The 14,064-nt window shown below is 43.1% G+C and overlaps 2 protein-coding genes across 2 annotated transcripts; both read left to right on the top strand.

Moving 5' to 3' along the window:
• Window positions 1-2,720: 2,720 nt before the first annotated feature.
• On the top strand, window positions 2,721-8,979 carry slc30a5 (solute carrier family 30 member 5). The gene is made up of 16 exons (XM_021590862.3): window positions 2,721-3,315; window positions 3,662-3,784; window positions 3,880-3,946; window positions 4,057-4,142; window positions 4,265-4,352; window positions 4,475-4,562; window positions 4,677-4,753; window positions 4,889-5,059; window positions 5,228-5,522; window positions 5,665-5,873; window positions 6,048-6,205; window positions 7,371-7,500; window positions 7,665-7,923; window positions 8,098-8,324; window positions 8,478-8,606; window positions 8,707-8,979. The coding sequence occupies exons 1-16, from the start codon at window positions 3,245-3,247 to the stop codon at window positions 8,875-8,877; spliced, it is 2,349 nt and encodes a 782-aa protein (XP_021446537.3). The 5' UTR covers window positions 2,721-3,244; the 3' UTR covers window positions 8,878-8,979.
• Window positions 8,980-9,844: 865 nt separating this feature from the next.
• LOC100136690 (cyclin B1) lies at window positions 9,845-13,057 on the top strand. Its single transcript, NM_001124658.1, is given in 9 exon segments — window positions 9,845-9,915; window positions 10,180-10,314; window positions 10,407-10,514; window positions 10,657-10,839; window positions 10,935-11,093; window positions 11,737-11,973; window positions 12,170-12,310; window positions 12,439-12,549; window positions 12,680-13,057. Coding segments are annotated over 9 exon segments (1,200 nt in total). The 5' UTR covers window positions 9,845-9,894; the 3' UTR covers window positions 12,785-13,057.
• The last annotated feature ends 1,007 nt before the right edge of the window (window positions 13,058-14,064 follow it).

Raw genomic sequence — 14,064 nt, 5'->3', positions numbered from 1 at the left:
TCGAATAGTAACAGTAATACAGTACATATGTAATGAATACTCAGGGAGAAAAAGGTGTAGATTCACGCGCAGATCGCAGCAGATGTTTTCAGGAATCGTGGTCACAGGCAGGCAATGGTCAAACACAGGTAGGCAAACAGGCAGGTGAATCAAAACTAGGACTGAAGGCTATAACTGGTTCTCACAAACTAGCTAGGAAAAGGCTTAGTAGAGTCAAAACGAACAATACCTCACAAAGGCACAAACAGAATGAACTGAACCAAATAAGGAGCTGATGAGACCAGGTGAGTAACTAACACAGGTGAAATCAACAGCAAAAATGAAAGACAGGGCTATGTTCAAGAACACAAAGAAACAGAACACAAGGTTGACTAAGAAAATAAATACAGAACCTTACCATATAGTGCCTGAACATACTCGGCCCGCAGTTGTTTCACCCAGTTGTTGTTTCTCGCAAAAGGCACAAGGTAAATGTGTTTCATAGATACCTGGTGCCTCTTCGAAAGGCCGATGATTGTTGTTACGCTGGTGGATGCCACATTGGTAAAGGTGTCATCGGTCTCCTCAATGGCCTGCTTTATTTTGAATAGCCGTATGTCATTGCTGGCTCTCACCATTTCCACCACTGCTCACTCCTGCTGGTCAGTCAGCACACGGCCACGGGGTCTTCTGTCAATTCAAAGGGCAGAACAGTGTATACTGTCAATAGATCATACTGTAAGAACACTAGCATGTGTTTTTACTGTATGTAATTTACTATAACATGTCATGTACTGTAAATGTAATGATAAAGCAGAGTGCATATTCTGCAGACTTACTGGCTTTCTTGGCGAAATGATCTCATGATTGAATTGACAGTTGACCTTTTCAGATTGGGGTGAATTAATCTGGCAGCCTCTGCCATGGTAAGGCCTCTGTTTACCACATGGTCAACGACGATGGCCTGGACTTTAGACACATGTTCCCTGCCGTCTGCCTCCCTCTCTCTGAAACCCCCCTCTTTGACAGGGCCCATGCCCACCTCTTTGACCACTTTGACGGGCCCCTTGTCTACAAACACTTTGATTTCTTCCTCTCCCTTGCTGTCTATCCTGCTCCATGTTGAAAGAAATTGCAAATGTTCACACACACCCTTTTATTTGATGACCAATTGTGACCAATATTATCATGTACTCTAGGGCAGGTCTATGCTTCAATTGCTATTCGATATTGTTCTTGTTTTGTAACAATAGAGTTTGCGCACAAATTAGGATATTCTGGTAGAAATTATGGCATTAAGGACACACGAGGAGATTTGTCAGAAAGAGGACCTTCATGGATAGTGTGAATATGTGTTCATTTCAGGATCTATCATGAGTGTAAGGATGTATTGAAGCGTTATATATGTCTCTCTCGCTTTCTCCTACAGAATACCAGAAGGACTTGGACAAGGTAATTAAATGTGAGACCAGTTAAGACTTCACCCCCGCAATTCTGGCCCTTCTGAAGACTGACAGGAGTGAAGACACTGACGTGGACATCGATCTTGCCAAAAAGGGTACAAGGGTAGGATAGCACTCATCACAACCTTTAACAACATTGTAGATGCAATAATATAACTCCATGATAATGTCTGGGCACATAGTCTCTAATGTGGTAAAATGGTTTCCTAGGCTGTCTTTGAGGCAGGAGAGAATACCAAAGGGACTGATGTCGCCGTCTTCATTGACATTCCCGCAGCAGGAGCGGCCCACAGCTCGCCAAAGGTAAGGCATATTAATGAGTACAAACACACACAAACACACAGAAGGCCTGCAGAGTCTCCAAAATAGCCAGGTACAAAATCACTACACAGGTTCCAACACACAACAGAGGTCCAAACACACCCAGACAAACAGGTGTAGTGTAACCACACACAAACAGGTCACACATAAAATGGACACACAGAAAGAAAGTGTGTGTGTGTGTGTGTGTGTGTGTGTGTGTGTGTGTGTGTGTGTTCATGCGTGTGCGTTGGTGCTTACCTGTATTAGATGGTGTACTTGGTAAAGATATTTAAAGATATAAAACTCCTCTCCAGGGCTACGGTATGTGTGAAACTCTGATCAGGGTGTTCTGAACCGCTCTGAGGTGGACCTGAAGAAGATGATGGAAGAGTTTGAGACCATGTACAAAAGAACCCTACAGGAGCACACACTGGTGAATTACACAACACAACACTGAGTGAGAATCAGGAGAAAGTTGGAGATTGATTTTGAATTAAATGATGTGGACATTAACTCATTACCCCGTTTCCTTTGTGAAACAGGAGGACACAAAGGATATTATGAGAAAATCCTGCTTTTACTGTGCGGACCTTTCTGAAGACTGTACATACCAAATGTTCCTGCATTAGTAAAATAAATCAAATATATTGAAAATATTGAAGGCCTACCTGTTTACAAATAGCTGCATACATAAAGCATAGATAAGAGCATGACAGCTTGTGCTGCCTTCATATGTGGTTTGTTTACTAAATAAGTATATTGGAATTATGTATTCATAAAACTATTTGTAAGAGCAGTAATCAATGTATATGTTTAGGTACCCTACAGCAGTATAAAATATGTAATCCAAAGTCTAAATAGAAAACTTTTTGGGGAAAGGCTAAAATTTCACTTTGGCTGCACAAAGCAGAACTGATGGGAACTCGGACCTGGGAACTTTAGTACGTTCAAAACCACTGGGAACTCGGAAAAAACAAGCTCCGAATGAGAAAAATCGATTTGAACGGTCATCCAAATCGGAATTCAACTCGGGAACTCGGGCCTATGCCTAGAGCTCCGACTTTCCGACCTGAAGTTCACTAACGTCATGATTTGACCTCGTATTTTTCCGAATTCCAAGTTGTTTTGAACGCGGCATTAGGTTCGAGAATTTGTGACGTGGAAACGTTTACAGTATCCGGAAGTGTGGCCGCGACCATCTGGGATGGTATTCTTTCATTTGGAAGCAATTTTACAAATAGTTTATGATATCATATTCTTAATTATGCCGGATATTTGAACGAACATGGTCTGCATCTGTATTGTAAGAGGGAGGTCTTGCTAACTAGCTAGCTACGATGTCTTGTTGAATTATAATGATAAGCTAGCCGGCTAGCTGGCTAACAACAGCTACTATAGTAATCTCTTTGACACAACTTTACAAGGCCAACGTTCGCTAGCAACCACCAGCCTGGTCGCATGGATCATTACATTTGTTGAATTTCAGCCTAGCTATACAAATGGATGACAAATACAGCAGCAATGTACTTTCCAGTGGACAGCTTGGCAGGGTTGAAGTACCGAATGCCAGGTAAGCCCTCTAGTTTTCTAGTAATGTTAAATTGTTGTGGTTAGGCAGCTTAGGTTAGCTGTAGCTGAGGAATGCTCAATATAGAACAGAGTTGAGCGTTCCTCAGCTAGGTCAGTTGCTGTCTTCGCTGACTAACTATATATCCTGTGACGATTGTACCAGATTAGTTGATGAATTCAGAGTATTTGCTTGTATGTTCTGTTCAGTGCTAGCCTACGGTAAAAGTGAGGCTATTGTTTACATCATGGCTGTGTTTATGTCACAGATTGTCATCACTAGTCTTCCCTAGCTAGGTGGGCAAGATCATGTTCTGAGATTGCATTTGACTTGTTATTCTCTCTTTCAGGCTAACCAGGTACATAGTGTTACTGCTTGTGTCCAAGGTGTTGAAGGCTCTTGGGATCTTTGAATCATATGACCTCCTCAAAGTTGTCCATATTGTTCAGTTCATCTTCATACTAAAATTGGGGTGAGTAGCTCCTGGTTACCCTTTTCTCCTCCGATTAAAATATGAGTTTATTCTGTTATGTATGGAAAATACATCTGTCTTTTGTTCCTGTGTAGGTGTGCAGTGATTTTGGTTTTCTTCCAAAAACCATTCTCTTCTGGGAAAGCAATTTCAAAGAGACAGGTATGTTTTTGCATTGCTTTCAGGTCTTACTCGGAGACACAAATAATGTGTCATAGACAGCATATGCACTCCAGGAGTAATCACGTGACCCTCACCCATCTTTATTGCAGTGGATCAAGCTTCTCAAACATTCGGTCATCAGCTGCATCATTTCCCTCCTGGGTTTCTTTGGTCTCACTCTCTGTGGACCTTTAAGGTAATATGTCATGTCATCCGTGTGACCGTCTGATTGAATGGAGGGTCTGGTTTCTTGATGTCATTACTTGTACGACCTCAGACACTCCTTGATAATATCCTATTTTTTTCCTTCTTGCTCAGGACGTTGTTACTGTTTGAGCACAGCGATGTGGTGGTCATCGCACTCCTCAGTGTTCTATTCACAAGCTCAGGAGGTGGCCCCTCCAAGGTAAGCACACGTGTGCATCTGTTTTTTTATGTTCTTTCTAAACAGTCTTATCAATCTTCATTTCAATGTCTTCCAAACCCCTGTGGATGTGGTGAATGACAACATGTCTGTTTGTGTTGTAGACCAGAGGTGCTGCTCTCTTCATTATCGCTGTCATCTGTCTCCTTCTCTTTGACAATGATGACCTCATGGCAAAGATGGCAGAACATCGTATCCTTTCTGAAATGCACGATAGAATAGAAGTACAAGTGCATTTTTTTCTCTGAATGGGTGATCATAATGTCTAACCTCTATAGTCTTTCCCTTAATCATCTGCTCTTCTAGCTGAAGGACACCATGACAGTGCCCTCACTCATGCTCTCTATACTGCTATTGCATTCTTGGGGGTAGCAGATCACAAGGTAAGGAAATCAATCACATCACAAGTACAGTATTTGCTTGTCTAGTGGATGTAATCTTCCCTGTGTCTCAACTCCATCTTCTCTCCTTTCTCTACACTTTGAGAAAAGTTAAGCCACTAATGCTCTCTTTCTCAGGGTGGGGTTGTGTTGCTGGTGGTGTCTCTCTGCCTGAAGATTGGCTTCCACACAGCTTCCAGGAAGTTGTCTGTGGAGATCGGGGGAGCCAAACGCCTGTACGCCCTGGATAACCTGGTCTCCTCCATAGTCCTGCTGCCCTGGGTCATAGTGCTCTCAGCCACCACAGAGGTAAGAGATGGATAATATGGGAAAGCACAATTCTAAGACATCTATAATGCATGTTTATCAGATTTCTTACAAATATTTTGTCTCGGTAAGGTTAAGAGCCCAAACAATTGGGTATTTGTTACTGCATAAAGAGTACAAAGTGCCTAAACTGTGATTCTACATTTCCAGAGCAAAGTGGAGTCATGGTCGGCTCTTATCCTTCCATTTGGGATGATCATCTTCTCTGTGATGATCCTGGAGTTCTATGTAGAGTCCATCTGCATCGCCAAGATGGAGGCTCCCAGGTGTGCCCGCTACGGCTCCATCTTTCTCTTCCTCAGTGGGCTGCTGCTGGCCAACTTCTGGACCCACCCGCTGACGGAACAGCTCCGGACCATGAGCAAGACCCCCCAGCAAGAGAGCACAGAGACGGAGCATGTGCTCTCTGGGGGGGTGCTGGTCAGTGCAATCTTCTTCATCATGGGTGAGTGAGAGTACCGGCAGTAGTAATGACTGACTTCATGGTGGCTAGACAGTTTTCGTCAGAGTAAGGACTGTAGTCTAACTTTCAGGTGGCATTTATTGAGCATGTCATATACCATAAATGCCCCTCTCACTGTTTTCAGCTGACAGCATCTTGTCGTCACCATCGAAGAAGGGTCAGAAGGGGACCTTGGTGGGATATTCCCCCGAGGGAACCCCTCTGTATAACTTCATGGGGGACGCCCTGCAGCACACGTCCCAGTCTCTGCCCCGCTTCATCAAAGACTCCCTCAAACAGATCCTGGAGGAGTATGATTCCAGACAGATCTTCTACTTCCTCTGTCTCAATCTGGTAAGTAGAACCTCAAGTATGAGAATACATAGGACTGAATATCAGATGACTGGACTGGGTGATCTAGACTTGAGCATTTCAGTACCATGTCTTATCTACAGAGCTTTTTGTGGTGGCTAAAAATGAAGATTAGTTGACTAAATTGCTTGTTACTTCTTGTTTTCCACGTTCTAGGCTTTCACGTTTGTGGAGCTCTTCTACGGTGTGTGGACCAACAGCCTGGGCCTGATCTCTGATGGCTTCCACATGTTGTTTGACTGCTCTGCTCTAGTGCTGGGCCTCTTTGCAGCTCTCATGACACGCTGGAAAGCAACCAGGATATACTCTTATGGGTAAGCTCAGTAATGGAGATAAGCTGCTCTAAGAGGTATTGGACGTAGAGCTTGGCGATATGGCCAAAATCTAATTTCCCGATTTATAAGTAATTTCATATCCCGATAACAATACATATCACGATATAGCACATTTTCTGTAAATTCAATGAATAAATAGTTTATATGAAATGACTACATGTAAATGTCTATTTCTTATTACATTTTGAGTTATACTCAATAAATAAAAGGTACTTACTCATATGATTATTTCTCTTTTTATTTAGAACCTTTGTGCACATTTCCAATTAAGAATGTAACCAAATTTATGAAACCTAAAAAGGTAAATAGAAAACACTTCAACTATAGTTGCAAACAAAATAAATATAGGCCTAAAATATATATATATATATTTATGTTTTGCATGTTATTTTGGCATTAATACTTGTCACTTATCAATTTGCATTTGGTACCTTGGGTCGAGTGTTAGCACCAACTCACGAAACCCCAGTTTCTGGACCGTGTAATTGGGGCCATGTCTTTGCAGATGTAAGTTGTAACGGCAGCTGTTATCTCCTTCCATCTTTGTGATTCTTTGCCATATGGTGTGCCGCGGGCAAAAGCCTCTTGCAACGTCTGAGTCGGTGGTTTGTTTTGAGCACTCGACTGTACTGTTTTGGGTCTCATCCTTAGACTCTCCACGCTGTTTCACAATATTCTTGCATAGGTGGTGAAAGAGGTTAGTGGTGTTTGAGCCTGTTGTCAGGACCGGCTTGCGGCATATTTTGCAGAGGACGGTTTTCTGGCCCGTGTCAGACTTTTGATACTCAATCCACGTCCAAGCGACCGAAGTAGCCCCACTTTTAGATACGAGCTCCTCTTCGTGCTCTGTGTCACGTTCACTCTCCTCCATGTTTGTTTGTGTTGCAAATTTCCTTCCGCACGTGTGGAAGAACGCAAAGTGTCATCCAATCGAACGAAAAATATTGCTGTAAAGAGTGATTTGCGACACAACGAAATAAACGATAGAGCATAATACGAAATGATAGAAGTTTTTCTATCGTCGCACGATATATATCGTCATATCGCCCAGCCCTAATTGGACGTCTTCATTCTTATCTGGAGCTAGTATTGTCAAGTGGAGAAATTCAAATGTGATTGATCAATGTTCTGTTTAAATTTGCAGATATGGCCGGGTTGAAATTCTCTCTGGATTCATCAATGGCTTGTTCCTCATGGTCATAGCTTTCTTTGTCTTTGTGGAGTCGGTCACCCGACTCGTAGACCCTCCCAACATTAACACAGACATGTTGACAGTAAGTTAACCATGTCTACAGCTTCTCATAATGCCTCTTTATGTTCACATTTGTATCAAACATATTCAAGTTTCTCTGCCTAATAATATGTAGGTTGTCCAAAAGAGTTTAAACAAATGTTCGTCTGGTAACCCTGATAACACAGCATCTGTTTTTTTCTCCAGCCTGTGTCAGTTGGAGGGCTCCTCGTCAACCTAGTGGGTATCTGTGCCTTCAGCCACGCCCACTCCCACGGTGCTGCTAAAAGCAACTGTTCATCGCATGATCATGGCCACTCCCACGGGCATGGGCACAGCGAGCACGGGCACTCTCATGGGGGACATGGGCACGGTGGAAACGGGCATGGGCAGAGCAGTCATGGACACAGTCATGGAAGCAGCCATGGCCACTCCCATGGCGGGGGCATGAATGCCAATATGAGAGGTGAGTGATCCACATTATAAAAACTGTTCATAATTCCTTGTAGACCTGAGCTGAAGAGAGGTGTTATGAATGTACGTCCAAATTAGGTGCTCATTTGCTCTTCGTTGTTTTCAACTGTATGACGGACCACAGTCAGTGTTTAATCACGGCTTTAAATGCATATTTTTTTTCCAGGTGTCTTTCTGCACGTGTTGGCTGACACCCTGGGCAGTGTTGGTGTGATCATCTCCACAATCCTCATTCGTCAGTTTGGCTGGTTGATCGCTGACCCCATCTGTTCCCTCTTCATCTCCACCCTCATCTTCCTCAGTGTCATCCCGCTGCTGACAGATGCAGCTGAGGTCCTCCTCTTGAGGACGCCTCCTGAACATGAGAAGGACCTCAACATCGCCCTGGAAAAGGTTGGATAGCAAAACCTCTACTTACATACTAAAGTAAATCAAAATTGAAAGATTGTAATTAAGTACATTAGATTTGTATTCAGTTGATTGATAGTGTTTGAAGAGCGGACCATACAATGAATAATCAGGTTGGGTATTTTTGTGCTCTTTCAGATTGAGAAAGTAGAAGGTGTGCTATCTTACCGCGACCCTCACTTTTGGAGACACTCAGCCAGTGTCATCGCAGGAACGATTCACCTGCAGCTGATGTCAGACGTTGTGGAGCAGAGGATCATACAGCAGGCGAGTGGAAAAAAACATTTCTTGATTATTTTTGGGGTTAAGTTAATTGTGTTTTTCATGAATAATACATCTCAAACCATTTCCATGTTGTTCTTTATAGGTGACTGCTATTCTGAAAGATGCCGGGGTGAATAATCTATCTGTCCAGGTGGAGAAGGAGGCCTATTTCCAGCACATGTCTGGCCTCACTACTGGATTCCATGATGTTCTGGCAATGACACAACAAATGGAGTCCATGAATTATCTGAAAGATGGAACATGTATCATGTAACTTATTCTGTGGTACCAAATAACATTTTTGAAATTATTTTTATTTTTTTGCGTTTGTGTGTGTGCGCGGTTCATGTGAAATAAAAATTGAATATATAACTTTTATCTTAGTTGGACAACAACCACTGTCTTTATTATGTTCTTCTGTTATTTTTTCTCCATTTTTTTAGAAGAGTAATTATGCACTAGATATGTGGCTACTGCAGAGCCTGATGTGCCTCCAGAGCACATTTATGGGATCAGAGGTTAACACAATATAAGAAATGTGTGTTGTATGGTCATGGTGTCCTGTTTCCTACATGACTAGCACAAATGCAGTAATAAGAAGACCGTAAATAGTCAAATAACAGTGTAGTACAAGTGTACACTTTATTACATGAAATGCAACTGTGATGGTGGAGTTATCAGAGAAAACAGAGCCAAAATCAAAGGTTTTTAAGAATCTTTGGGGAAATTAGCAACTGATGGTGCTCCTAGGTGCGGCAGGTAGCCTAGTGGTTAGAGAGTTTGGCCAGTACCGAAAGGTTGCTGGATCGAATCCCCGAGCCAACAAGATGGAAACCTGTCCTGCCCATGAACAAGGCAGTTAACCCACTGTTCCCCGGTAGGCCGTCATTGTAAATAAGAATTTGTTCTTCTGACTTGCCTAATAAAATAAATAAAAATACCTTTGCAAACATAGAATTAATTACATAATAGAAAACATCAACAAACAAAACAAGTTGATAAACCGTAATTAAGTACAATAAAGTGCCTTTGTTTTCAACTGAAACAAAACGTATTTTTCTTATTTATAAGGAGGCGGAAGTCTTTAAAAAAAATATGAATCCTGTCGTCATTACTGGTTGTCCTAGGAACGCATTCTAAGCGGCTGCGTATCATCCAATCAGATGACAATTAATTTTGGAACGCAGCGAATGGGATTCGAGTAAGCCTGCATTTAAACCACGGTGATTCACTCTTTGGTATTGTACAGTGCAGTGTTTTCTGTCTTCAGCAAATCAACTCATCTTTCGAAATGGCTCTCCCTATGACCAGAGTAAGTTTTATATTTAGCTGAATTTCTCTTTGTTGTAATGTAGTCGTGGCATTTGTTTTTTTTTTTCTTTTTTCCCTTGTATGCATTCGTTTAGAATAGTTTTGGAGCTCAGATGGCGATAAGTGAAATCGCCTCGTGCATCTGCAAAAAAATGTTTCCTTCTCGTGACATTCTTGCGTACTGTAGTCATTCAGTATTCGACATCCCTTGTTTTATTTGCCTGTGTGAATAAATCTCGCTACATGGTTTCTTTTATTGCTGTAGAGTCGCCTGGCTTCCTCAGAGAACCAAACTACTCTGCCGGGCAAGGCTGTTTTGGGAACTAAGCCTACACTGAGACCACGAGCTGCGCTCGGCGAAATCGGAAATGTTGGAGTCCCCAGACAGACTTTGAAAAAGGTGCGATTCCGGAAACGTGTTCTCTATGTATTGCTTACGATCTATTTGCCATGTTTTTTTTACTAAAATACTCCGCTTCAATTATTCTACAGAATGCAAAGGCAGAAACCACTAAGGTGGTTGACAGGAAGACCAGCACGCGGGCTGAAAAAGCCCAGGTGGTTCAACCACCAAAGATAGTAGTTTTTGCCCCTGTTCAGGTGAGACTTCTGGGGTGATGGGCAATTTGTCTGCTTCATTTTTTTTGTTTGCCTTCAATCTGCTCAACTCTCCATTCACGTTTTGGACCTTGTTCACCACTATACCCCATATTGAATACAAACGTTGGTGTTTATCTGACAGGTTTTGCCTGAGCCAATGTCTCCCACACCAATGGAGACCTCTGGCTGTGCTCCCAACGAGCTGTGCCAGGCCTTCTCAGATGTCCTACTTAATATCAAGGATGTAGATGCTGACGACTATGACAACCCCATGCTCTGCAGTGACTATGTGAAGGACATCTACAAATATCTCCAGAAACTTGAGGTTGGTTTTGAAATTGAGTAACTATGTCCCTCAAATGCATTGTCTTACTGCATGTGCCTGTTGCCTACATGGCCCTCTGTCATCTCCCCTTGCAGATTGATCAGGCTGTCAAACCCAACTATCTGGCGGGACAGGAAATTACAGGCAACATGCGTGCTATCCTCATCGATTGGCTTGTCCAGGTCCAAATCAAGTTTCGCCTGCTGCAGGAGACCATGTTCATGACTGTGGGAATCATTGATCGCTTCCTTCAGGTAATAAGCCAGTGGGAACTTTCCCTTGACCAACTATCCTAGACATCCTGATCTGAAACTATTTGAAGTTTGGTGGGAATGTCTTTTCACCCCTTTTTCCCTCCCTAATTTCGTGATATCCAATTGGTAGTAGTTAGTCTTGTCTCATCGCTGCAACTCCTGTATGTACTCGGGGAGAACTGAAACGCAACCTAGCCGCACTGCTTCTTGACACAATGCCCATCCAACCTGGAAGCCATCTGCACCAATGGAAACACCTTGCTACCGTGTCAGCGTGCACTGCGCCCGGCCCGCCACAGGAGTTGCTAGTGCGTGATGAGACAAGGCTATCCCTGCCGGCCAAACCCTCCCCTAACCCAGATGACGCTGGGCCAATTGTGCGCCGCCTCCCGGCTGTGACAGAGCCTGGACTCAAACCCAGAATCTCTAGTGGCAGTGCCTTAGACCACTGTGCCACTCGGGAGGCCACATGGTGGGGATGTAGCAGACACTTAATTTAACCTGCTAGTAGGCTTATTTTATTTTTTGCCAATCCAGGATTTCAAGTTTGGGCAGAACAACAAAATGGGTTGGACACAACCATAAATAATTTGCTCCCATTACTGTGTGTGTGGTCCCAATTGATTGACATCTTGTTCACCAGGATAACCCAGTGCCCAAAAAGCAGCTCCAGCTTGTTGGTGTGACAGCCATGTTCATTGCCTCCAAATACGAGGAGATGTACCCTCCGGAGATCGTAGACTTTGCCTTTGTTACCGACCAGGCCTACACCACTGCACAGATCAGGGACATGGAGATGAAGATCCTAAGGGTGCTGAAGTTCAGCTTTGGCCGCCCTCTCCCCCTCCAGTTCCTCAGAAGGGCCTCAAAGATTGGCGAGGTATGCCAACCTCCTTCAACACTGATACACTTCCATTTGTATTGCTCAAACCCTGTTCCCAAAAAGCTACCTTCCTGTAGGTTTTTGCTCCAACCAGCTAATTAGAATCTGGTGCAAAAAATCTATAGGACTGTAGCTCTTTGGCAGATGGTTGGACAGCCCTGGCCTGTATTCACACCAATTAAAATCTCTCCAGGTGACTGCTGAGCACCACACCCTGGCAAAGTACTTTGTGGAGCTCACCATGGTGGACTACGAGATGGTGCACTTCCCTCCCTCCCAGGTGGCCAGTGCCGCCTTTGCCCTCACCCTGAAGGTCTTCAACTGCGGCGAATGGGTAAGATGGGTCATCAGTTTGTTTAGTTCTCTTCATTTTTCTGAATGGCATCTTTTTTTTTTTTTGTAAGATATTCTGACCAGTGAAACTAGGCCATTTTTTGCTATTGCTCTGTGTCCTCACCCCAGAGCTCCACACTACAGCATTACATGAACTACACAGAAGACAGCCTGGTCCATGCCATGCAGCACATCGCTAAAAATGTTCTGAAGGTGAACGAGGGACATACTAAGCATATGGTGAGTATCATACAAAGTACTGCCTCTTGCTTTGAATGCCACTGTGTTTGTGACTTTACATGCACCAATGATTAGTTCAAATTATTCTCCAAAATGGCCCCTGTCCCCCTGATTTAATTCTTTGTTTCAGACGGTTAAGAACAAGTACTCTAGTCAGAAGCAGATGAGAATTGCAACTATTTCACAGCTAAAGTCTTCGCTGATCAAGGACCTTGCAAAACAACTCACCCTATGAGATGCCTGCTGGTGCTATGTGCTGCTTGTACTGTACAGAATGTATGACTTTAAATGTTTTTATTTTTTTAGTTAAGTCTTAACAACTGGGAGAAATGTTAGTGTTGAAGTGTACAGCTTGTGTTCCAACACCTGGGTGTTGGACTTCCTGGTAATTAAATGCATTGACCTAAAGTAGGTATGTTCTGCCTGGCAATCAATGTAACTTGCATGTATGATCAAGACTGTATATTCATGTCATGCCAATAAACATTTTATGAACTTTTAAATCCTGTTTTTGTTTCATACTTTTATTTGATGTATTGTAATACCTCATCTTGTCCACTAGAAGGAGCCAGTGCTTTAGTTTCTGTCTTGGCAATTTCATGTGAAGTGCAGCTAGTTTCCTTTAGTGCTTGCATGCATGGCACATTTACAATTGGCCATTTTCTAGCCATCGCTTGTACATAAATTCTGGTTGGCATTTAACTGCTTGAGTTATGATATTTTGACTGGCTTAAAGGGGAAATGGCAACTCTGAGCATGGCTGGTGTTCACATGCATTCAAGACACTCACGCGGTTACGCTTTTTATTTTTGGGACAACATGGCTGGGCTGACCCAGTTGCTCAGAGCTGCTCCTTTTCAAGGCCTCTCACTGCAGTCGTAAGGAGCATCTGCACAGACATTATTCAGGTCAGAGCCATTCCGCTGTTGGCCAGCCTCTGGTCCATCTCATTAAGTCCTCTGCTTTTGTAACCTAGACCCTTCCATTTTTGGGATCTGAACCCAAGGTAACAACCTGGTAATCCCAAATGTGTCACACCAGCTGGGTGTGTTTTTACAGGGTTGAACTCCATAACTGGAGCAAATAGCTGGTAAGTGCCTTGCTCAAGGGTACGTTGCCCATTTTCACCATGTCTGCTCAGGTATTCAAACCAACCTTTGCTTACTGGCCCAACACTAACCACTAGACTGTCTGCCACCTGTAGTCAACTGTTCTTGACTCTTTTCCTATAGGACGTAGATCTTTCCATTGATCTGTATCCTCTGCAATTACATTCATTTTGTTCAACCTTCAAAAGAACATGTTTCCTACACTTCCAGTGAGGCTAACAGCCATTCTAATGAGTTTAGTCTACCCTCTGAACCCACATTCTGGTTTAGGAACAATGTCACCTTGCTTTATTTCAGGCACTGTAGTGAATATTTTTGCTTGGGGGCTCCATTGTAAGCAAAGCTGTAGAATAAGACCTTGAGTATTCTCAAGAGGAATATGAGGATCCCATTAAAAGAACAGGAC

Source organism: Oncorhynchus mykiss, chromosome 29, assembly GCF_057628025.1.
Source record: "Oncorhynchus mykiss isolate SJ-2025 chromosome 29, ASM5762802v1, whole genome shotgun sequence".
Lineage (NCBI taxonomy): Eukaryota > Metazoa > Chordata > Actinopteri > Salmoniformes > Salmonidae > Oncorhynchus > Oncorhynchus mykiss.
Note: the sequence above shows the minus strand (reverse complement) of the source record. Positions and strands in the feature narration are given on the sequence as shown.